Here is a 25,275-nt window from a genome sequence, read left to right as displayed (position 1 = left end):
AGGTGTCTTTTATACAGGTAACAAACTGAGATTAGGAGCACTCCCTTTAAGAGTGTGCTCCTAATCTCAGCACGTTACCTGTGTAAAAGACACCTGGGAGCCAGAAATCTTTCTGATTGAGAGGGGGTCAAATACTTATTTCCCTCATTAAAATGCCAATCAATTTATAACATTTTAGACATGCGTTTTTCTGGATTTGTTTTGTTGTTATTCTGTCTCTCACTGTTCAAATAAACCTACCATTACAATTATAGACTGATCATTTCTTTGTCAGTGGGCAAACGTACAAAATCAGCAGGGGATCAAATACTTTTTTTCCCCTCACTGTATGTATATTTTCTATAAGGCCTGCTACAAGAACTTAGTCGTTATTAGTGAATGTTCATTATTCATGGTTCTGTTTACATTTGTATCAAAAACTGCATTTTCACGGTCTTGAAAGCCAAGATCAGTGAATATTGCAAAAAAGCAGGTTAAACTATTTCAATAAAATAATTTAATTATTACTGGGTCTTAGAGTTGGAGGCTTATGTTTAACCTAGGTATAATTTTACAAGCCCTGAAATAATTATATTATTCCAGACTGTTTTGAAATGCAGTGTATTGACCTTTTTTTTTAAATTGTTCAACGAAGCCTATTTAGAGATCTTTTATATCAAAATTGAGGTGTATATAAAGTGTGTATCTCGTGAATCGCCTATAAGTTTGAAAAAAATCTAGATATGGAATTTAGTCCATTTCGCCCAGCCCCAAAGGAAAATATAAAGAAATGAAGTATTGAAACAAAACCCACATCTACCTGTCTTAATGTATCACCATCTAGAAGTACTAGATGGGACAAGATCCCTCTTTAAGACCACCTTTTTTTAATGGGAATGTCTGTTCTAGAAATTATATTTCTATAACCTAGATGACAGAGCATTTAAAAACATTATTTTTTTAAAATTATAATTTAATGTCTTTGTCTCGACAGGATGACCTGAGGAAAGAGGACTTCAGCACTATGAGTGCTCCTCTGCTCTACAAGATGATAAAGTCTAAAACGGAGTTCCCACTTCACAAAGCCATCAAGGTCGAGAGGGAAGACGTGGTCTTCCTCTACCTCATTGAGATGGACTCGCAGGTGAGCGACGCCTACACACGTTTGCCTCGGAGGCAACCCTAAGTATGTTCAGTGTAACAGGTTTCACTGAAGACCAATATCCTGTTATCTCATCTGGAGCAGGGCCTGTATTCAGAGTCTGTTGGGTGCTGATGACAGATCAGTGTTGAGAAGCCAACTAAACAGCCTTCTCTTTACATGTCTTTCTATCTACACTGAACAAAAAATATTACATGCAACAATTACAGTTCATATAAGGAAATCAGTTACTTGAAATAAATGAATTAGGCCCTAATCTATGGATTTCACATGACTGGGAATACAGATATGTTTCTGTTGGTCACAGATACCTTAAAATGTAGGGGCGTGGATCCGAAAACCAGTCAGTATCTGGTGTGACCACCATTTGCCTCATGCAGTGAGACACGTCCCCTTCGCATAGAGTTGATCAGGCTGTTGATTGTGTAATGTTGTCCCACTCTTCTTCAATGGCTGTGTAAAGTTGGTGGGAACTGGAACACGTTGTTATACACGTCGATCCAGAGCATCCCAAACATGCTCAATGGATGATGGCCATGGAAGAACTGGGACATTTTCAGCTTCCAGGAATTGTTTACATATCCTTGCGACATGGGGCCGTGCATTATCATGCTGAAACATGAGGTGATGGCAGCGAATTAATGGCACAACAATGGGCCTCAGGATCTTGTCACGGTTTCTCTGTGCATTCAAAGTGCCATTGTCAGGTCAAGACCCTGGTGAGGACGACAAGGAATCATATGAGCTTCTCTGAGACGGTTTCTGACAGTTAGGGCAGAATATCTTTGGTTGTTCGAACCAACAGTTTCGTCATCTGTCCGAGTGGCTGGTCGCAAACGATCCCGTAGGTGAAGAAGCCGGATGTGGCGGTCCTGGGCTGGCGTGGTTACACGTGGCCTGCGGTTGCGACGCCGGTTGGACGTACTGCCAAATTCTCTAAAACGATGCTGAAGGCGGCTTATGGTAGAGAGATAAACATTAAATTCTCTGGCAACAGTTCTAGTGGACATTGCTTCAGTCAGTATGCCAATTGCACACACCCTCAACTTGAGAAATCTCTGGCGTTGTGTGACACAACTACACATTTTAGTGGCCTTTTATTGTCCCCAGCACAAGGTGCACCTGTGTAATGATCATGCTGTTTAATCAGCTTCTTGATATGTCACACCTGTCAGGTGGATTGATTATATTGGCAAAGGAGAAATGCTCACTAACAGGGATGTAAACAAATTTGTGCTCAAAATTTGAGCGAAATAAGCTTTTTGTACGTATGGAATATTTCTGGGATCTTTCATTTCCGTTCATGAAACATGGGACCAACACTTTACATGTTGCGTTGATATTTTTGTTCAGTGTAGAGTAGAATACATGTTCTTCTATTCTCCACATCCCTAGTTGCCTGGGAAGCTGAATGAACTGGACAACAATGGGGACTTGGCTATGGACCTGGCTCTGTCTGGTAAACTGGAGAGTATCGCCACAACGCTGGTCAACAACAAGGCAGATGTGGACATGGTGGACCAGAGTGGTTGGAGCCTTCTGCACAAAGCCATCCAAAGAGGTAGGGGGCGCTCCACATTCCCTACAGTATGTCATGTACTATACTGCTTCAGGCTCAACGCTGGGCTAGAGACAATAACACAACCCTCCCTATCAACGCTGGGTTAGAGACAATAACACAACCCTCCCTATCAACGCTGGGCTAGAGACAATAACACAACCCTCCCTATCAACGCTGGGCTAGAGACAATAACACAACCCTCCCTATCAACGCTGGACTAGAGACAATAACACAACCCTCCCTATCAACGCTGGGCTAGAGACAATAACACAACCCTCCCTATCAACGCTGGGCTAGAGACAATAACACAACCCTCCCTATCAACGCTGGGCTAGAGACAATAACACAACCCTCCCTATCAACTCTGGACTAGAGACAATAACACAACCCTCCCTATCAACGCTGGGCTAGAGACAATAACACAACCCTCCCTATCAACGCTGGGCTAGAGACAATAACACAACCCTCCCTATCAACTCTGGACTAGAGACAATAACACAACCCTCCCTATCAACGCTGGGCTAGAGACAATAACACAACCCTCCCTATCAACGCTGGGCTAGAGACAATAACACAACCCTCCCTATCAACGCTGGGCTAGAGACAATAACACAACCCTCCCTATCAACGCTGGGCTAGAGACAATAACACAACCCTCCCTATCAACGCTGGGCTAGAGACAATAACACAACCCTCCCTATCAACGCTGGGCTAGAGACAATAACACAACCCTCCCTATCAACGCTCAACGCTGGACTAGAGACAATAACACAACCCTCCCTATCAACGCTGGGCTAGAGACAATAACACAACCCTCCCTATCAACTCTGGACTAGAGACAATAACACAACCCTCCCTATCAACGCTGGGCTAGAGACAATAACACAACCTTCCCTATCAACGCTGGACTAGAGACAATAACACAACCCTCCCTATCAACTCTGGGCTAGAGACAATAACACAACCCTCCCTATCAACGCTCAACGCTGGGCTAGAGATAAAGCGTGTTGAGGGTAAGGCACACCCCAGTGTGTGTTCTGATTCTCCACACGTGTGCACTACAGTACCTGCGCCACAGGCGGCTGGTGGAACGTTAATTGTGGAGGACGAGCTCATGGTAGTGGCTGGAGTGGAATAGTATTAAACACATGGTTTCCTTGTGTTTTGATACCATTCCATTCACTTCATTCCAGTCTTAATTATGAGTCATCCTTCCCTCACCAGCCTCCTGTGACCTGTACATAACCAGTCATTGAATGGAAAAGTGTGGAGAATGGGGACGTAGATAATGTTTCCCCCTCCACTCATCCCTTTCTTGTCTCCCTCCGCCCCCACAGGTGATGAGTTTGCCTCCACTTTCCTGATCCGCCACTCGGCCCAGGTGAACGCGGCCACGGTCGGAGCGGTGGAGACCCCCCTGCACCTGGTGTGCTCCTTCAGTCCCAGGAAGCACTCTGGGGACGTGATGAGTGGCATGGCCCACATCGCAGAGGTTCTGCTCAAGACAGGGGCCAACCCCAACATGCAGAACAGCAAGGGAAGGTGGGTAGTCATCCTGAATCAATGACCTCATCTGGTGTGATATAACAAAAGTCTATTAAAATCACTGTTTATGTTTTTGATTGATTGTTCTTTCACTTGAAATCGGCCTCTAATCTTTATAGCCAATCTGCCGTTGCTTCCACAGGGGTTAAAGTTCTCTTCCGGCATATGGATTCTTTTATTTCCAATATTGAAAAGGACTGGAATTGGTCAAACTCGCAGTTTAATACATATACAAAATAAATCCCCTTTTCCCTAAAAGCATGATGGTCAGAACTTCTGTCATGAGAGGTTAACTTGGCCCCAGATAATGGATCTGAGATCGACTTAAGTTTCAGCCATAGTAGTTAGTCTGCTTTAACCCCTGCTGAATGCTTTGATCTGTTTTATGTATGAGTTACCTGAGGTTTTTTGTTCTTCTAGTTGTCCCAATACTGTGGCGATTTATATATTTCTTGATTGTTTTTGTTTCCCAGAACTCCTTTGCATGAAGCGGTGGTTTCGGGGAACGAGCCTGTGTTCAACCAGCTCCTACAGTGTAAACAGTGAGTTAAAACAGGCAACCCTTTACTAAACACTAAGCCATTGACCTGATTTTAAAAACACCCTTAATAGCCGCCTCTATTTCCTGGTGTAACATTGTCATCTGTCCCCCTTTCCTCCTGTGCCTCTCTCCTCAGGCTGGACCTGGAGCTGAAGGACCATGAGGGTAGTACAGCGTTGTGGCTGGCCCTGCAGTACATCACCGTGTCCTCTGACCCCAATGTTAACCCCTTCGAGGACGATGCTCTGGTGGTGGAGAACGGAACATCATTTGATGAAAACAGCTTTGCAGCCCAGCTCATCCAGAGAGGCAGTAACCCAGACGCACCAGACACCGCCACGGGTACTGTTCCAAAACTGAGTTAAAAAAAATAATGTTTATTTAACTAGGCAAGTCAGTTGAGAACAAATTCTTATTTACAATGATGGCCTAGGAAAAGGCAGAAGGTCTCCTGCGGGGACGGGGGCCTGGGATTATTGTTTTTTTAATAAATACAATATAAATATAGGACAAAACACACATCACAACAAGAGACAACGCTACATAAAGAGAGACTGTAAAGATTGCCACTCCCCCACCTTTGGAAGACCTGTCTTGCTGAAAAAGCTTATAACCAGAAAGGTTAACATCAGTATTCAAAACACTCTTCCTTTACCACGTCACGGTGATGACCAACACATCTGGATTGGAGCTGTGAACCCACACTTTCAATTGATCCATTTTAGGTAACAAGCTTCTAGTGTTAACGTGCAGAAAACCCAGGCTTTTACGAGAGCAGAAATCAGTGAGGCAGATATCAGAGCACAAGTCAGGATTGAGTCTAGCAACAGTAGATGGACCAGGGTGTACATGCACATTTCCAGATATCATCAGCAGTAATACAATCAGGGCACGGCAGAGGACAGGGAGAGCTCTGCAGTGCTGATTTATGACATCTGAATGTGCATCAGATGGCAACAAGATCATATTGTACAGCAATTTCATCAGGTAACATGAATACAAAGCCGGCTAGAGGTGGTTAGAATAGGATGGGAGGCCAAAAGTCTGTGTAACCAATAGAGAGTCAGTGTGGGAACAAACAGTCGGGCCCACGGTTGGGTAAAGAAAGTTTATAGTCAACAAAGTATACAGGAGTCACGAGGCAAGTAGCAAATTGCACAATAAAAAACTAAAATATATATATAACGACTTGGGGCTAGCTGTTGTAAGTTCAGAATCACTCGCCCCAACAGTGTGCGTGTGCTGGAGTGATTGACATAAAGAGCCGTTGTGTTGAACACTGTGCGATGTTTAACAGTGAGAATGGCAGAATGGGGAACTTACTAAATGACAGAGTTTGACTGTGTGATATTAGGTTGCTTCTTGTGTAAATATTTTCCATCTGGATTTTAATGATTTGTAAGCTCTGGAGAGAGGGTTGAGTGTGGTGGAGGTGCATGTACCAGACGGGGAGACAGGTCAGGGCAGACGGTGAACAGAGAGGGATGAGTGTGGTGGAGGTACCTGTACCAGACAGGGGGAGACAGGCCAGGGCAGACAGTGAACAGAGAGGGATGAGTGTGGTGGAGGTACCTGTACCAGACAGGGGGAGACAGGTCAGGGCAGACGGTGAACAGAGAGGGATGAGTGTGGTGGAGGTACCTGTACCAGACAGGGGGAGACAGGCCAGGGCAGACAGTGAACAGAGAGGGATGAGTGTGGTGGAGGTACCTGTACCAGACAGGGGGAGACAGGCCAGGGCAGACAGTGAACAGAGAGGGGTGAGTGTGGTGGAGGTACATGTACCAGACGGGGAGACAGGGCAGACAGTGAACAGAGAGGGGTGAGTGTGGTGGAGGTACATGTACCAGACAGGGGGAGACAGGCCAGGGCAGACAGTGAACAGAGAGGGGTGAGTGTGGTGGAGGTACCTGTACCAGACAGGGGGAGACAGGCCAGGGCAGACAGTGAACAGAGAGGGGTGAGTGTGGTGGCGGTACCTGTACCAGACAGGGGGAGACAGGCCAGGGCAGACGGTGAACAGAGAGGGGTGAGTGTGGTGGAGGTACATGTACCAGTCCTTGGGGAGACAGGCCAGGGCAGACGGTGAACAGAGAGGGGTGAGTGTGGTGGAGGTACCTGTACCAGACAGGGGGAGACAGGCCAGGGCAGACAGTGAACAGAGAGGGGTGAGTGTGGTGGCGGTACCTGTACCAGACAGGGGGAGACAGGCCAGGGCAGACGGTGAACAGAGAGGGGTGAGTGTGGTGGAGGTACATGTACCAGTCCTTGGGGAGACAGGCCAGGGCAGACGGTGAACAGATCGCCAGGTGGAATGCAAGCAACAGTGCAGCAGGCAGTGGGAGTAGGTGTCACACCCACTTGAGAAAAGCTTTTATTTCTGGAGGCAGATTTCTTGTAGAAAATGCCAGTGAATGGTCTTTGAACAGCAGGAGGGGGCATCAGAGGACGCTTCAAAGACTCCTGCCACATGGGCCCAAAGGCCTTTTACTTCACGCCATTTAGTTCTACTTGAATTTATATCTGGCTCAGTTCCAGGTTGGAATGGTGTCCTCAGGTCTCTGCTGTTTGTTGGCTAGAGCACCCTCCGTATAGCTTGGAAAAATAAAAACCTTGGAAGCGTTAATCTCTCCAGATAAAAACTCCAAACCTACAACCTGATTTTGACCAAAATTAACAGGAGAGAAGGCCATGCTGTGGAGGGTAGCATCCTGAAAAATCCTAGTTGATCAATCTTTTTGTAAAAAAAACATGTTGAAAGATGTGAGAGCTCACATTAAGCTGTCTCTTTCTCTGAGGAGGGGGCGTTTATATATGTCAACCTGAGAATACAATACAGAAATGTCTAATTGAAGGGAACACACTAAATGTTTACATGTTTATGAATGATTTGTAAATTGGATGAATGATACAATAATGGAACCGGCTCCCGAGTGGCACAGTGGTCTAACGTACTGTGCATCTCAGCGGTCTAAGGTACTGTGTATCTCAGCGGTCTAAGGTACTGTGTCTCAGCGGTCTAAGGTACTGTGTCTCAGCGGTCTAAGGTACTGTGTATCTCAGCGGTCTAAGGTACTGTGTATCTCAGCGGTCTAAGGTACTGTGTATCTCAGCGGTCTAAGGTACTGCGTATCTCAGCGGTCTAAGGTACTGCGTATCTCAGCGGTCTAAGGTACTGTGTATCTCAGCGGTCTAAGGTACTGTGTATCTCAGCGGTCTAAGGTACTGCGTATCTCAGCGGTCTAAGGTACTGCGTATCTCAGCGGTCTAAGGTACTGCGCATCTCAGCGGTCTAAGGTACTGCGCATCTCAGCGCAAGAGGTGCTACTACAGTCCGTGGTTGGAATCCAGGTTGTATCACAACCGGCCATGATTGGGAGTCCCATAGGGCGGCGCAACAATTGGCCCAGCGTCGTCCAGGTTTGGCCGGGGTAGGCAGTCATTTTAAATAAGAATGTGTTCTTAACGGACTTACCTATTTAAATAAAAATAAATAAATGTATAAACAATAGGGAGACCAGTGCTCTACTATATTTACTATCTTTGTTCTTACTCTCTTTTTCTGTCTCCTTCCTTTTCTCCATCCATCCCTCCTCAGAAAACTGTCTACTGCAGAGGGCCGCAGGTGCAGGCAGTGAGGCTGCCGCCCTCTTCCTGGCCACACATGGGGCAAAGGTCAACCATGCCAACAAATGGGTATGTTACGTTGTCCTGCAATATCACTTGGTGCAGCACAGCTCTGCTAGTTGATCACAAATGACTACTTCAGACACTACAGTGCAATTGTGAATCATAAAGTCTGCTTCAAACTGTACTGTATCACAAACTACTGCTTCATACAAGCTGTAACCCCCCCTCTGTCTCTCTGTTTGTCTCTCTATCAATGTCTGTCTCTCTCCTCTGTATGTCTCTTTCTACCCCCCCTTCTCTAACTCCTCTCTCTCCTCTCCTCCCCCACAGGGTGAAACCCCTCTCCACACGGCGTGTCGCTGTGGTCTGGCGGGCCTGACGGCAGAGCTGCTCCAACAGGGAGCTAACCCTAACCTGCAGACCCAGAAGGCCCTCCCCGATGAGGCCCAGGGGGTGTCTCTACAGAGCCCCCTCCACATGGCCATTGTACACAACCACCCTGACGTGGTGTCAGTCATCCTGGAGCAGAAAGGTGGGTTGGTTAGTGGACAGCATCTCCATGTTAATAAGACCAGGGGATGGATGGATGAATAAACATCATTTATCCCTGGAGAGAAGTTGGATTTGTTTCCTGCATACTGACAATGTAATTTCCTGGTGTTTCTAGCCAATGCTCTTCATGCCACCAACAACCTGCAGATCATCCCAGATTTCAGCCTCCTAGACTCCATGGACCAGACGGTGTTGGGCCTAGCCCTCTGGACAGGTAGGCTTCATTAACATTAACAGCATTAACTACACTAGCTACATTAACTACACTCATATCAGATAGGTAGCTACTAGGTACGTCAGTGTGGAAGATCTGGCCGGTGCTCTCACACTTGACATGCTTTAAAAGATGCCTTGTAATGAAGGGCACGCACACCACCTCTTCCTTTTCCTCCAGTCTGGCATGCCATGGATATCAAATTGTATTTGTCACATGCGCCGAATACAACAGGTGTGGACCTTACACTGAAATCCTTACAAGCCCTTAACCAACAATGCACTTTTAAGAACTCATAAAAAAAAGTAACAAATAATTAAAGCGCGGCAGTAAAATAACAATAGCGAGGCTATATACAGGGGGCACTGGTTAGTTGAGGTAATATGTAGGTAGCAGAGGTAGACCGATTAATCGGCATGGCCAATTAATTAGGGCCAATTTCAAGTATTCATAACAATCGGTAATTGCCATTTTTGGACGCCGATTACATTGCACTCCACGAGGAGACTGTGTGGCAGGCTAACCACCTGTTACGCAAGTGCAGCAAGGAGCCAAGGTAAGTTGCTAGCTAGCATTAAACTTATCTTATAAAAACAATCAATCTTAACATGATCACTAGTTAACTACACATGGTTGATGATATTGCTAGTTTAACTAGCTTGTCCTGTGTTGCAAATAATCAATGCGGTGCCTGTTAATTTATAATTTAATCACAGCCTACTTCGCCAAATGGGTGATGTTTTAACAAAAGCGCATTCGCGAAAAAAGCACAATCGTTGCACGAATGTACCTAACTATAAACATCAATGCCTTTCTTAAAATCAATACACAGAAGTATATATTTTTAAACCTGCATATTTAGTTAAAAGAAATTCATGTTAGCAGGCAATATTAACTAGGGACATGGTGTCACTTCTCTTGCGTTCATTGCATGCAGTGTCAGGGTATATGCAACAGTTTGGGCCGCCTGGCTCGTTGCGAACTAATTTGCCAGAATTTTACATAATTATGACATAACATTCAAGTTTGTGCAATGTAACAGCAATATTTACACTTAGGGATGCCACCCGTTCGATAAAATACGGAACGGTTCCGTATTTCACTGAAAGAATAAACGTCTTGTTTTCGGAATTATAGTTTCCGGATTTGACCATCTTAATGACCTAAGGCTCGTATTTCTGTGTGTTTATTATATTATAATTAAGTATGATTTGATATTTGATAGAGCAGTCTGACTGAGAGGTGGTAGGCGGCAGCAGGCTCGTAAGCATTCATTCAAACTTAACTGAGTTTGCCAGCAGCTCTTAGCAATGCTTGAATCACAGCGTTGTTTATGACTTCAACCCTATCAACTCCTGAGATTAGGCTGGCAATACTATAGTGCCTATAAGAACATCCAATAGTCAAAGGTACATGAGATACAAATGGTATAGAGAGAAATAGTCGACGTGTCATAATTCCTATAATAACTACAACCTAAAACTTCTTAACTGGGAATATTAAACCACCAGCTTTCATATATTCTCATGTTCTGAGCAAGGAACTTAAACGTTAGCTTTTTTACATGGCACATATTGCACTTTCACTTTATTTTTTTAACCAAATTGAGCATGTTTCATATTTGAGACTAAATAGGTTTTATTTATGTAATTATATTAAGTTAAAATAAGTGTTCATTGTTCATTCATTATTGTTGTAATTGTCATTTTATATATATATATATATATATACATACACACACACACACACACAGTTGAAGTCGGACGTTTACATACACCTTTGCCAAATACATTTAAACTCAGTTTTTCACAATTCCTGACATTTAATCATAGTAAAAATTGCCTGACTTAGGTCAGTGAGGATCACCACTTTGTTTTAAGAATGTGAAATGTCAGAATAATAGGAGAGAATTATTTATTTCAGCTTTTATTTCTTTCATCACATTCCCAGTGGGTCAGAAGTTTACATACACTCAATTAGTATTTGGTAGCGTTGCCTTTAAATTGTTTAACTTGGGTTAAACGTTTCGGGTAGCCTTCCACAAGCTTCCCACAATAAGTTGGCTGAATTTTGGTCCATTCCTCCTGACAGAGCTGGTGTAACTGAGTCAGGTTTGTAGGCCTCCATGCTCGCACACGTTTTTTCTGTTCTGCCCACAAATTTTCTACAGGATTGAGGTCAGGGCTTTGTGATGGCCATTCCAATACCTTGACATTGTTGTCCTTAAGCCATTTTTCCACAACTTTGGACCCATTTGCGACCAAGCTTTAACTTCCTGACTGATGTCTTGAGATGTTGCTTCAATATATCCACATAATTTTCCTTCCTTATGATGCCATCTATTTTGTGAAGTGCACCAGTCCATCCTGCAGCAAAGCACCCCCACCACATGATGCTGCCACCCCCGTGCTTCACGGTTGGGATGGTATTCTTTGGCTTGCAAGCTCCCGCTTTTTCCTCCAAACATAACGATGGTCATTATGGCCAAACAGTTCTATTTTTGTTTCATCAGACCAGAGGACATTTCTCCAAAAAGTATGATCTTTGTCCCCATGTGCAGTTGCAAACCGTAGTCCGACTTTTTTTATGGCGGTTTTGGAGCAGTCGCTTCTTCATTGTTGAGCGGCCTTTTAGGTTATATAGGACTCATTTTACTGTGGATATAGATACTTTTGTACCCGTTTCCTCCAGCATCTTCACAAGGTCCTTTGCTGTTGTTCTGGGATTGATTTGCACTTTTCACACCAAAGTACGTTCATCTCTAGGAGACAGAACGCGTCTCCTTCCTGAGCGGTGTGACGGCTGCGTGGTCCCATGGTGTTTATACTTGCGTACTATTGTTTGTACAGATGAACGTGGTACCTTCAGGCATTTGGAAATTGCTCCCAAGGATGAACCAGACTTGTGGAAGTCTACAATTTCTTTCTGAGGTCTTGACTAATTTCTTTTGATTTTCCCATGATGTCAAGCAAAGAGGCACTGAGTTTGAAGGTAGGCCTTGAAATGCATCCACAGGTACACCTCCTATTCACTCAAATTATGTCAATTAGCCTATCAGAAGCTCCTAAAGCCATGACATCATTTTCTGGAATTTTCCAAGCTGTTTAAAGGCACAGTCAACTTAGTGTATGTAAACTTCTGACCCACTGGAATTATGATACAGTGAAATAAACATCTGTCTATAAACAATTGTTGGAAAAATTACTTGTGTCATGCACAAAGTAGTTGTCCTAACTGACTTGCCAAAACTATAGTTTGTTAACAAGACATTTGTGGAGTGGTTGAAAAATGAGTTTTAATGACTCCAACCTAAGTGTACGTAAACTTCAGACTTCAACTGTATATATAACAATCGTCCGATTTTTAAACGGTATCGGCTTTTTTTGGTCCTCCATTAATCGGTATCTGTATCGAAAAATCATAATCTTTCAACATCTAGTAAGTAGAGTTATTAAAGTGACTGTGCATAGTATAGAATGAAAAGAGTAGCAGCAGTGTAAAGGGGGGGGGGGGGTGTTAATGCAAATAGCCTGGGTGGCCATTTTATTAGCTGTTCAGGAGTCTTATGGCTTGGGAGTAGAAGCTGTTTAGAAGCCTCTTGGACCTAGACTTAGCGCTCCGGTACCGCTTGCCGTGCGCTAGCAGAGAGAACAGTCTATGACTAGGGTGGCTGGAGTCTTTGAAGTTTTTTAGGGCCTTCCTCTGACACAACCTAGTATAGAGGTCCTGGATGGCAGGAAGCTTGGCCCCAGTGATGTATTGGACCGTACGTGCTACCCTCTGTTGTGCCTTGCGGTCGGAGGCCGAGCAGTTGCCATATCAGGTAGTCATACAACCAGTCAGGATGCTCTCGATGGTGCAGCTGTAGAACCTTTTGAGGATCTGAGGACCCGTGCCAAATCTTTTCAGTCTCCTGAGGGGGAATAGGTTTTGTTGTGCCCTCTTCACGACTGTCTTCGTGTGCTTGGACCATGTTAGTTTGTTGGTGATGTGGACACCAAGGAACTTGAAGCCCCGTTGATGAGATACCACCTCTGTTTGGCTGACTATGTGCAGCCAAAGGTTTTCTAGTCATGATAGTCCAACTCAGAGCCATGTATTTAGTATGAATATAAATATATGGCTCTGGTCCTATTTCGCAACAAAGTCTCCTTCACTCACGCCGCCAAACATACCCTCGTAAAACTGACTATCCTCGACTTCGGCGATGTCATAGACGTAATTCCATGCTGAATTCTAGCAGAAGCTCCCCTTCCAAGCTTTGCCTGTGCTTTGCCCTCAAACCTGCTCCTCTTGGACTCTGCTCCTCTTGGATAGATCCAGATACACAACAACAGTAGAGAAGTTCAAGCATCTGGATTTTAAAAGTGTAGTTTGGTCTCACTGAATCCACAGCATTTACAGTCTGCCTGTTTGTCTCTCATCTGTCCCTCAGGTATGCACACCATAGCAGCCCAGCTCCTGGGTTCTGGGGCATCCATCAACAACACCATGTCCAACGGTCAGACCCTGCTCCACATGGCCATCCACAGACAGGACAGCAAGAGTGCTCTGTTTCTCCTGGAACACCAGGCTGACATCAACGTCAGGTAAATAAGTCACAGATCAGGAGCCTTATAAACCAGCAGATGCATTTCTCAATTCTTTATTTTCCCTAGAGGGGGATTTAAACAACAGTGTAGTCTCTGAATTATACAATAATGCGAAGATATACAGTAGCAGGGATTTTTCTGCCATTGTAATCCTTGGGGGGGCCACCTAAGCGTTAATTCGGGTTGCCAAAATCAAAACTCTTTTTCTGACATAATTTTTCGGATTGGAAAAAACGCTTTAAATGACTAAAACGAGATTATGAAGTATGTAGAAAAGATAAAGGGCCTAGATATATTTTTTTATAATCTTTGACAACTAACAATCACCGAAATAAAAGCTGGACAGTCAGGAAATAGAAAATTCCAAAAACAATGAATTTAGCAGTATGTTTGAGCAAAAGAACACAGCGTTAGCCATGGCAAAATGCCTTTAAAACTGCAACATTTACTCTCAGCTGCATTGCAAAAATGTGTAGATTATTTATTTGTGTTAACCAACCTCCAGATGAGCTTCAATGCCATACAACTCTCCTTCCGTGGCCTCCAACTGCTCTTAAATGCAAGGAAAACTAAATGCATGCTCTTCAACCAATCGCTGCCTGCACCTGACCGCCCGTCCAGCATCACTACTCTGGATGGTTCTGACTTAGAATATGTGGACAACTACAAATACCTGGGTGTCTGGTTAGACTGTAAACTCTCCTTCCAGACTCACATTAAACATCTCCAATCCAAAATTAAATCTAGAATCGGCTTCCTATTTCGCAACAAAGCCTCCTTCACTCACGCCGCCAAACAATACCCTCGTAAAACTGACCATCCTACCGATCCTCGACTTCGGCGATGTCATCTACAAAATAGCCTCCAACACTCTACTCAGCAAACTGGATGTAGTCTATCACAGTGCCATCCGTTTTGTCACCAAAGCCCCATATACTACCCACCACTGCGACCTGTACACTCTCGTTGGTTGGCCCTCGCTTCATGTTCGTCGCCAAACCCACTGGCTCCAGGTTATCTATGTCTTTGCTAAGAAAAGCTCCACCTTATCTCAGCTCACTGGTCACCATAGCAGCACGCACTCCAGCAGGTATATTTCACTGGTCATCCCCAAAACCAATTCCTGCTTTGGCCGCCTTTCCTTACAGTTCTCTGCTGCCAATGACTGGGACGAATTGCAAAAATCACTGAAGCTGGAGACTCTCATATCTCCCTCACTAACTTTAAGCACCAGCTGTCAGAGCAGCTCACAGATAACTGCACCTGTACATAGCCCATCTGTAAATAGCCCATCCAACTACCTCATCCCCATACTGTTATTTATTTTTGCTCATTTGCACCCCAGTATCTCTACTTGCACATTCATCTTCTGCACATCTATCACTCCAGTGTTTAATTGCTAAATTGTTATTATTTCGTCACTATTTATTGCCTTACCTCCCTTGTTTTACCTCATTTGCACACACTGTATATAGACTTTCTTTATTTTGTTATTGACTATATGTTTGTTTATTCCATGTGTAACTCTGTTGTTGTTTGTGTCGCACTGCTATGCTTTATCTTGGCCAGGTCGCAGTTGTAAATGAGAACTTGTTCTCAACTAGCCTACCTGGTTAAATAAAGGTAAAATAAAAAATTAATACAAAAATATTTATGTAGCCACACTGACGGGCCAACTGGGATCATTGTCACGTCCACCACTTAAGCCTATTTTTTTTTTTTGTCCAGAAAAAAAGCTTGCGGTAGCAGAAGTCATAGGTGATATGACCTGATATGCCCTGTAGTGTTGCACCTTGGATAAATATCCCTGTGAGTATAAGTAAGCAGGAGGTGTATATAACCGCCATGTCTCGCTCCCTGCAGGACCCAGGAGGGAGAGACGGCGCTGCAGCTGGCCATCAGTAATCAGCTTCCCCTGGTGGTGGACGCCATCTGCACGCGGGGGGCGGACATGTCCGTGGTGGACAAGAGGGGACACCCCCCTCTGTGGCTGGCCCTGGAGAATGGTCTAGAGGACATCGCCTCCACACTGGTGAGACCTGAGGAGAGGAGGAGGGGGAGGAAGAGTGGTGGTTGTGGTAATGGGAGCCCACAGATGAATGTAAATAAGTGACCATGGAATGCTAGGGTAGTTGTATGCGAGAGCCTTCGACTCAGCTAGTCAGGAGTCGGGTCGGGTTTGACTGGGATCTGTTCCACAGATGTTGAATATGTTGTCTGCTTGTCCCTGCTACTGTAGGTCCGACACGGTTGTGATGCCACCAGTTGGAGCTCTGGTCCCTCAGGCTGTCAGCAGACCCTCCTCCACAGGGCCGTGGATGAGAACAACGAGGTCACCGCCTGCTTCCTCATCCGCAGGTCCGTCTGATCACACTCAACCCTCCTTTATCAAATTAACAGATTTTTTTATAATGCACCGTGTCGCCAATGCGCCTCACTTTCTAACGCACTCATCCCTTACCATGGACTCACTGCAAATGAAACTCATCCGTCTTTATACCATGGACTCACTGCAAATGAAACTCATCCGTCTTTATACCATGGACTCACTGCAAATGAAACTCATCCGTCTTTATACCATGGACTCACTGCAAATGAAACTCATCCGTCTTTATACCATGGACTCACTGCAAATGAAACTCATCCCTCTTTATAGCAAATTAATAGACAGCCTTAAAAAGTGAGAGAGTCGCGACAGCCTCCCCTTCTGATGCCCTCATCGCTCACTGGGCTAACATATGTGGCTCAGTTGGTAGAGCACGGTGTTTGCAACGCCAGGGTTGTGGGTTCAAATCAAATCAAATTTATTTATATAGCCCTTCGTACATCAGCTGAAATCTCAAAGTGCTGTACAGAAACCCAGCCTAAAACCCCAAACAGCAAGCAATGCATGTGAAAGAAGCACGGTGGCTGGGAAAAACTCCCTAGGAAAAACTCCTGAGAAAGGCCAAAAACCTAGGAAGAAACCTAGAGAGGAACCAGGCTATGAGGGGTGGCCAGTCCTCTTCTGGCTGTGCCGGGTGGATATTATAACAGAACATGGTCAAGATGTTAAAATGTTCGTAAATGACCAGCATGGTCAAATAATAATAATCATAGTAATTGTCGAGGGTGCAACAAGCACGTCCGGTGAACAGGTCAGGGTTCCGTAGCCGCAGGCAGAACAGTTGAAACTGGAGCAGCAGCATGGCCAGGTGGACTGGGGACAGCAAGGAGTCATCATGCCAGGTAGTCCTGAGGCATGGTCCTAGGGCTCAGGTCCTCCGAGAGAAAGAAAGAAAGAGAGAAAGAGAGAATTAGAGAGAGCATATTTACATTCACACAGGACACCGGATAAGACAAGAGAATACTCCAGATGTAACAGACTGACCCTAGCCCCCCGACACATAAACTACTGCAGCATAAATACTGGAGGCTGAGACAGGAGGGATCAGAAGACACTGTGGCCCCATCCGATGATACCCCCGGACAGGGCCAAACAGGCAGGATTCCCACGGGGGACCAGTATGGAGAAAAAATGTATGAAATGTATGCATTCACTACTCGAAGTCGCTCTGGATAAGAACGTCTACTAAATGACTAAAATGTAAATGTAAATCTCACTGATCATCATCCGCTCTTTTATGACATGCTGTTTTCCCTGTGCTGAAACTACCTTTGGCAGCAGTATATTGAGTTAAATATGTACTAAGTCAGTGTTTGTTTGGCTGTTTAGCAGAGCTCGGGTCTGGTTGGTAATCAAGCTCAGACGTTGTTGTTTTGCTGCTAATTCAAACAGTTTCTTTACTTTCACTGTCATCTATAGAGTTTGGCCAACTTTTCCACTAATCTAGTTCAGGAATCCATCTTGGTTTAATCTAGTTCAGGAATCCATCTTGGTTTAATCTAGTTCAGGAATCCATCTTGGTTTAATCTAGTTCAGGAATCCATCTTGTTTCGGGAAAGAGTCTGCAAGAGGAAGGTTGTCCCATGTAGCTCAGTTGGTAGAGCATGGCGCTTGCAACGCCAGGGTTGTGGGTTCGATTCCCGCTGTACAAAAAGTTTTTTAAAAAACGGGGAAAGTACGTAAATGTAAGCACTCTGGATAAGAGCGTCTGCTAAATGACTACAATGTAAATGGAAGTAGTTTCAAGGTTAATCAGTGTGACCCCTGCCTGATGACTAAACCAGGGGTGTCAAACTCTTTTTGTGGAGGGCCGAGTGTTCTCAGGTTGTTTTTTTCTTCCTTTCAGTTAAGACCTGGACAACCAGGTGAAGGGAGTTCCTTACTAATTAGTGACCTTAATTATTAATCAAGTTGAAGGGAGGAGCGAACACCCACAGACCCTCGGCCCTCCCTGGAATGAGTTTGACACGTGGTGTAAACAGAACCAATAGAAGCTGTCCCAGCCCGCCCACAGCTGTCCCAGCCAGCCCGCCCACAGCTGTCCCCGCCAGCCCGCCCGCCCGCCCACAGCTGTCCCCGCCAGCCCGCCCGCCCGCCCACAGCTGTCCCCGCCAGCCCGCCCGCCCGCCCACAGCTGTCCCCGCCAGCCAGCCCGCCCACAGCTGTCCCCGCCAGCCAGCCCGCCCACAGCTGTCCCCGCCAGCCAGCCCGCCCACAGCTGTCCCCGCCAGCCAGCCCGCACACAGCTGTCCCCGCCAGCCAGCCCGCACACAGCTGTCCCCGCCAGCCAGCCCGCACACAGCTGTCCCCGCCCGCCCGCACACAGCTGTAGCTCAGTAGTTACCTTAGGTGATCTCAGTGTTGTCAACAGAGCCACTGTATCATTCAACTAGATCAGGGGTGACTGGGTCTTTCTAACAGAGGAATGAAAGGCTAACGACGCTTAGCGCTTTGAAATTGTGTTTTATTGTCAGATCTATATAAAATAGTGATCTACAGTGTTTTCAGTAATGATTTAGGTTCTAGTCAAGTAATATGCTATATCATAGTTCCTCTGCTGTAACCTTTTGGCATAGTGCTGATATGTGGGTCTAGTCTAACCCTGTGTGTGTCTGTAGTGGTTGTGATGTGAACAGCCCGCGGCGTCCAGGCCCTGACGGGGAGGGGGGTGAGGAGGCCAGGGACGGACAGTCACCCCTCCACCTGGCAGGCAGCTGGGGGCTGGAGGAGGTGGTACAGTGCCTTCTGGAGTTTGGAGCCAACGTCAACACACAGGTACGTCTCGCTCGCTTACTTTAGGACTTTTACTCCTGGACATTACTCTTCCTGGACCAACGGCTTTTCAACATATTCGGTCTCACTGACTGTCACTCCACGGGTCAGTTTCACCAGGCAGTCACTCCTCTAAGCACAGTCACCTCACACGGTCACCCCTGTGATAGAGTTGTGATTTAAAAGCATGATTAATAGTTGAGTGAGGAGCATCTCGTGTCTCCTATCCGAGCCCGTTCCTTGTGGCTAATATGAGCTGTGTCACCCAGGATGCAGAGGGCCGAGCTTCAATCCACGTTGCCATTAGCAACCAGCACAGCGTCATCATTCAGCTGCTCATCTCCCACCCGGACATCCGTCTGAACCTACGTGACCGCCAGGGCATGACCCCCTTCGCCTGCGCCATGACCCACAAGAACAACAAGGCTGCAGAGGCCATCCTCAAGAGAGAGCCTGGGGCTGCCGAACAGGTGAGAGCGACACACACACACACACTGCTTCCTCTTTTGGCCCATTTACTACAGTGTTCTCCATCTGACACTGTTTATATGAACAAAAACTTCTCCCAAATCCTTCACTCCCTTTTTCTCCACTCAGGTGGACAACAAGGGGCGTAACTTCCTGCACGTGGCGGTACAGAATTCTGACATCGAGAGTGTTCTGTTCCTGATCAGTGTCCAGGCCAACGTGAACTCCCGGGTGCAGGATGCTGCCAAGCAGACCCCTCTACATCTAGCTGTTCATGCTGGCTCTGAAATGATCGTCCGTAACCTGGTAATGACACCCTGCTTCCTCATCTGGAGCTGAATGTGTTTCTCACCCGTGACTGGGTAATATTAGGGCTGGGAGTTGCTAGGGACCTCACGATACCATAGTATCACGATACCATCGTATTGGCCCCTACGTATCGTGATACTATCGTGTATCGGCCCCTGCGTATCACGATACCATCGTATCGGCCCCTGCGTATCACGATACCATCGTATTGGCCCCTACGTATCGTGACACTATCGTATTGGCCCCTACGTATCGTGATACTATCGTATTGGCCCCTACGTATCACGATACTATCGTATCGGCCCCTGCGTATCGTGATACTATCGTATCGGCCCCTGCGTATCGTGATACTATCGTATTGGCCCCTACGTATCACGATACTATCGTATCGGCCCCTACGTATCGTGATACTATCGTATCGGCCCCTACGTATCGTGATACTATCGTATCGCCCCCTGCGTATCGTGATACTATCGTATCGGCCCCTGCGTATCGTGATACTATCGTATCGGCCCCTGCGTATCGTGATACTATCGTATCGGCCCCTGCGTATCGTGATACTATCGTATCGGCCCCTGCGTATCGTGATACTATCGTGTATCGGCCCCTGCGTATCACGATACGTAGGGGCCGATACGATATGTATTGTGATTCTCACCATTCTATATGTATTGCGATTTGATGTTTCAAACATATTGCTCACTATATATATCTGATGCAGAGAGAAGAGAGAGCTTTGAGAAAATTTAGTTTTGATCAGTAATTGAAATAAAAGTACTGAAAATATGTTGGCTCAGTGTTTAAAAAGATGGAGAACAAGCTATAGGATGAAAAATACTGGGGTTTTGGTGCAGCAGACCGGCAATAGCTAACGCTACATAGCAAAAAAATGATAATTGTATTCAAAAGTATCGATATAATATTGCGATATGTAACTATTGATTTTTCACCCATCACTAAGTAACACTGTTCTAGTTGTACAGTGGTTGCTCCACTAAAAGTTTTGTGATTATGCTGCGGGAATTTGTGGTTTAGTACGGTACCCTGCGTCACTACTTCATTGTTCCAGACCACCACAAGGGGGAGTTAGAGCACTGACTATGCTTTTGGGTCCTACTGTGTCTCTAACTGACAATGAATGGGCAACATAAACCTAAATAGAAACTGATAATTGTGCACGACTTCAGTATTACTTACTAAAACTGTTGTTACACTAAGGTTTTATTATTTTATTTTGTTAGGTTTATTTTGCTCTTACTGTAGTACTGTAGCCCACTCCTGACCGTTCACGTTGTACAGCGCCTGAGTGGAGCAACGGTCTAAGACACTGCATAGCAGTGCAAGCTGTGTTGCTACAGATGCTGGTTCAATACCCGTGCCGGCCTTGACTGGGAGACCTATGAGATGACTGTAAGTGTTTGGTTTCTCTCCCTCTAAAAACAGAAATAAATCATTCTAAATAACAAACTGGTTTTATTTACAAATTAGTAACAATGTCTCACCCCATGTTCAAGAATGGCTTTTTCTCCCTCATTTTACATTATTTGAAAACAAAATAATCTCCAAAATATTGATATTTTTTTAAACAAAGTGATTATTATTAATGTATTAATTGGACAGATATATTATTAATCCTGGTATTGGCAGGACAATATATATTGGTCATGGCTCCCGAGTGGAGCACAATGGGATTGCCTTGCAGTTCTCCAGCTGTATCCACTGAAAGCGCGCGAGGTTTAAGGCACGAGGGCAGGGGGCACGGGATTGGCTGCAGAGCAACACACAGAAGACTTACCTAGCCCATGGGGAAGGGAGGAGGAGGAAAGAGGAGGGGAGTGGACCCCCACCCCGCCACACTGGGTAGCACAGAGCAACACTTTAAGGGGCATTGCACTAATAATGGCGCTGACTAGGGAAACGTTCCCGCTGTTCTTAGTGCCAGTCGGGACATTCAAATTAAAACAATGTAACTAATAATGGCATCTTCATGCTTACATTAATAAAATAATGATAAACATACTCTTTCAAAATGTCAATGTTTATTTAGTTATGGATCCATAACGAATTACTATGGGAATAAATATCACTGAATTACAGAAATATTGGAACAAAGTTGTCTAATGAAGGTAAACAAATTGTTGCTTAATGGAAAATCCTCTTTCAAACACACACGGTCACGTTGTACAGCGCCATTACAGCTAGTAGCAGGTAGCTGGACAATATACTTGCCTAGAAGGAGAGTAGGGGGAGAATTCTATTGTCAAATGTATTTTTTTTTTTAAATTGGGCGTATCACAACCGCCTGTGATTGGTTGCATTTTCAGTTTAATCCACCAGAAAAGGAAAAAAACTAATAATACAACAAAGTATTATGTATCACATCCGCCTGTGATTGGGCGTCCCATAGGACGGTGCACAATTGGCCCAACGTATCTCTCCCTCTAAAAACAGAAATAAATGTTTTGGACTTTATTCAGATTAAAATCGCTCACTTTCATTTTTTTTTTTTAAACGAAATGACCTCCAAAATATAGTTTATATTTTAAAAATATTGTTATATATTATCAAAAATATCGTTACAAAAAAATCCTTATATTAAGTTGATGGCACAGTCATATAGCCTTGGCACCTACATAAGACTGAGTGACTCACTCATTCATGGCTTTGGATCAAAATAAATAAATACCAACATTCTTTCTGATAGTCTTTAATAAAGAAATGTTTTTGTTATCCTGACCTGGACACCATGTACAGTATTATAATATCCCACTATGGGCTATTAGCAAGACAAAATACCTTTACCAACACCTCTCTGTATTTTGATACTTTCTGGATGGGGCCTTCCCAGTGGCGCAGCTGTCTGTCAGCGCAATGCGAAATGAGTTGCTACAGATGCAGGTTTGATACCCGTGCCGGCCTCCAACGGGAGACCCATGAGGCGGCTTTTGGTTCTAATTTAGAATCCTCCAGTCCTCTATATGTAATTATTGGCGGAGAGTCACATCATATTATTCGATATACCGTAGGTGACCTGAGTCTCATAAGTGGTGTAGGTCTTATTTAAAGAGCACATTGAAGTTAGAAGCAACAGCCTACAACTATTTTAGCACCATTCCACGCTGCTCTGAGACAAGCATGGGGACTGGTCTTGATAAATCAATGAGATTTTTATTTTCTTCTTTTGGCTATTGGTTAGACTACAATTAGGGTGTGGAAATGTTATGCTCTTAGTGTGATCATACCCTGATGAAGACAGCTTGGCTGTCGAAACGTTGGATATTACATTTTTGCATCTGAGCTCCTGGAGTGTGCGGCTCTCCTTTATTTTCAGGTTTTCTACTCCGCTAGCTAGCACCTCGCCTAAATAGGTGTTCATTTATTTTTCTTTTAGAATGTTCTTAGTGTAACCTTTTATTTAACTAGGCAAGTCAGTTAAGAACAAATTCTTATTCACAAGGACAGCCTACTCCTTCCTCCCCATCGGGGAATTGAACCCTGGTCTCCCACGTGCCCGCATGACACGGGGATTCTTTAGCTAAATAGCCAAGTACCGTAGCCTACTCCTTACCTGCTCTCACGTGGCGCTATAGCTCCATGAGTGACAGAAATATTTTTGCTCTTATCACAGCGGGAATAATGTGTGAAATAGCTGGCTGTGGCGTGAAAGGGCTGTTTTAGATTTTTAAATAAGCTGTAGGTGTAACGAGGGCTTGACCACTCGCTGGTCAATCAACGTGCTCCATGGCTTTAATACGGCGTGTAGTGGTCTCAAGTTGTGTGTTTTTGACGGTTGTTGCATTGCCATTAACTCCAATGTCTTAGAGCCACACGTCTGTCTGGGACTTTCATCTTAATTGTAGCTGCGCTGTGCAGATGTTCAAATGGTGAAGCGTTTAAAATGACCGGAACCACGTTAATATCCTAAGATACGCAACTATAAAAGAGACAACCTGGAACGCAATGTGAGACTGGTGTCTGACTCTTCTATGTCCACTGCAGCTGCTGGCCGGGGCCAAAGTGAATGAGCTGACCAAACACAGACAGACCGCTCTACACCTGGCAGCCCAGCAGGACCTGGCTACTATCTGCTCTGTGCTGCTGGAAAACGGAGTGGACTTCACCGCTGTGGACGAGAATGGCAACAACGGTACAGGGCCCGGTTTCCCAAAATCTTCTTATGGCTAAGTTCATCGTTAGAACCTTTTTGAAGGAGCATCGTTACATCTCAGAGCTGTTTCCCAAAACCCTCGTTATTAACGTTGTACTTGAAAAGGCTTGTTATTTAACGACTGACTCAGACCACTCGTAGAACAGATAAGTGCGTCGTTAGGTGCTTCTTTTTTTTTTTTTTGCCCTTCAGCGTCACTTTACACACACAAGATCTCTGCTAAACACAAAATCAAGATGTTTCTGTCTTTCTGTGACCTCTGATAACTTCAGAACGAATGACTACAAATACAAAGTTGCCAGTGTCTTTGCGATTGTTACAAACAAGCGAATGACATGAGGATGTTTCAAAATGAAAACCCAGAGGACTATTAAAAGATAAACACAGTGTAGGCTACGTAGACCTATATATTGAAATCAATTTCATGTTCATTCAATTGAGTTTTATGTAGGTATTTGTACGCTACTATAATTTTTGTCTCAATATATTTCATGATGTATAACGTGATCAATGATGTGTCAAATCTTGAGTTAGTCCATTATTACAAGGTATGCATTAGAATAAGCCGCCTCAATATTTTCAGCCGTGGGTGATAATATCTCTCTAGGAGCTGATCCGTCGTCAGTATTGTGGAATAATTATAATATTAAGGTAAGATTTGAAAGGGAGAAAGCTGATCTGAGAGCAGTGCTTCCTTTCTTTGGATCCTATCAGTATTGACACCTGCCTTAACGGTGCACTTAGTGAACGTTCTGTCTGCGTGGTGTTTTGGGAAACAAATGTTACATCTTCGAGCGTTGTAGGAAACATGCATTGTTAAAATAAGTTCCATCACTATCGGGTAACCAGGCCCTGAGCCGTAAAGTTAAGGGGCTGTTTCAAGCCACAGAACTACCCTCCTTACAATGATTCTTTACTACTTAACTGTCCTCAACCCTGCTGCACTATTACCCATGCTGAAAAAACATTTCCTTATTTATCTGTTCAGCACCCGTAATCTGTTGTTTATGATACTTGCCTGACAAATAAGAGCCTTTTTAACTCTAGCGTACATCAAGTTGTCTCGCGCTACAAAAACAGGAGATGTGATGGGCTTCTGCGCCTTTGGGCTGTTCTGGCTTGCTTACTTACTGACTTTTTTTTTTAAACTCCTTTTCCCAGTTTTTCTCACGGTTTTGTTTTCTCTTGTTCTGTCCGTCCTCAGCTCTGCACCTGGCCGTAATGCAAGGTCGGCTTAATAATGTGCGAGCCCTTCTCACAGAGTCCAACATCGACGCCGAGGCCTTCAATCTCCGGTACGCTTCTTCCTGTTCTCACCGGTTCATAACTTCAGCCATGGTGCTGCTCTTAATGGCCATTACACAAAAGGTTTGTTTTTATTCACTGAACACTTGTC

At 44.8% G+C, this 25,275-nt stretch overlaps 1 protein-coding gene across 2 annotated transcripts in view; it reads left to right on the top strand.

Moving 5' to 3' along the window:
- ankfy1 (ankyrin repeat and FYVE domain containing 1) overlaps positions 1 to 25,275 on the top strand; it is a 37,236-nt gene that overhangs the window by 9,721 nt on the left and 2,240 nt on the right. For both annotated transcript variants that reach the window (XM_029699580.1, XM_029699579.1), the window contains exons 6-21: positions 974 to 1,123; positions 2,537 to 2,702; positions 4,040 to 4,244; positions 4,721 to 4,789; positions 4,925 to 5,130; positions 8,387 to 8,484; positions 8,749 to 8,950; positions 9,086 to 9,184; positions 13,620 to 13,773; positions 15,640 to 15,808; positions 16,016 to 16,134; positions 18,781 to 18,937; positions 19,204 to 19,404; positions 19,532 to 19,708; positions 23,711 to 23,858; positions 25,084 to 25,174. In XM_029699580.1, coding sequence (XP_029555440.1) covers positions 974 to 1,123; positions 2,537 to 2,702; positions 4,040 to 4,244; positions 4,721 to 4,789; positions 4,925 to 5,130; positions 8,387 to 8,484; positions 8,749 to 8,950; positions 9,086 to 9,184; positions 13,620 to 13,773; positions 15,640 to 15,808; positions 16,016 to 16,134; positions 18,781 to 18,937; positions 19,204 to 19,404; positions 19,532 to 19,708; positions 23,711 to 23,858; positions 25,084 to 25,174 — 2,411 coding nt within the window. The remainder of the gene's footprint in view (positions 1 to 973; positions 1,124 to 2,536; positions 2,703 to 4,039; positions 4,245 to 4,720; positions 4,790 to 4,924; positions 5,131 to 8,386; positions 8,485 to 8,748; positions 8,951 to 9,085; positions 9,185 to 13,619; positions 13,774 to 15,639; positions 15,809 to 16,015; positions 16,135 to 18,780; positions 18,938 to 19,203; positions 19,405 to 19,531; positions 19,709 to 23,710; positions 23,859 to 25,083; positions 25,175 to 25,275) is intronic.

The sequence above is a fragment of the Salmo trutta genome, chromosome 19 (genome assembly GCF_901001165.1).
Source record: "Salmo trutta chromosome 19, fSalTru1.1, whole genome shotgun sequence".
In the NCBI taxonomy this organism is placed as follows: domain Eukaryota; kingdom Metazoa; phylum Chordata; class Actinopteri; order Salmoniformes; family Salmonidae; genus Salmo; species Salmo trutta.
The sequence above is the reverse complement of the archived record's forward strand: the minus strand, read 5'-3'. Positions and strand labels throughout refer to the sequence as shown.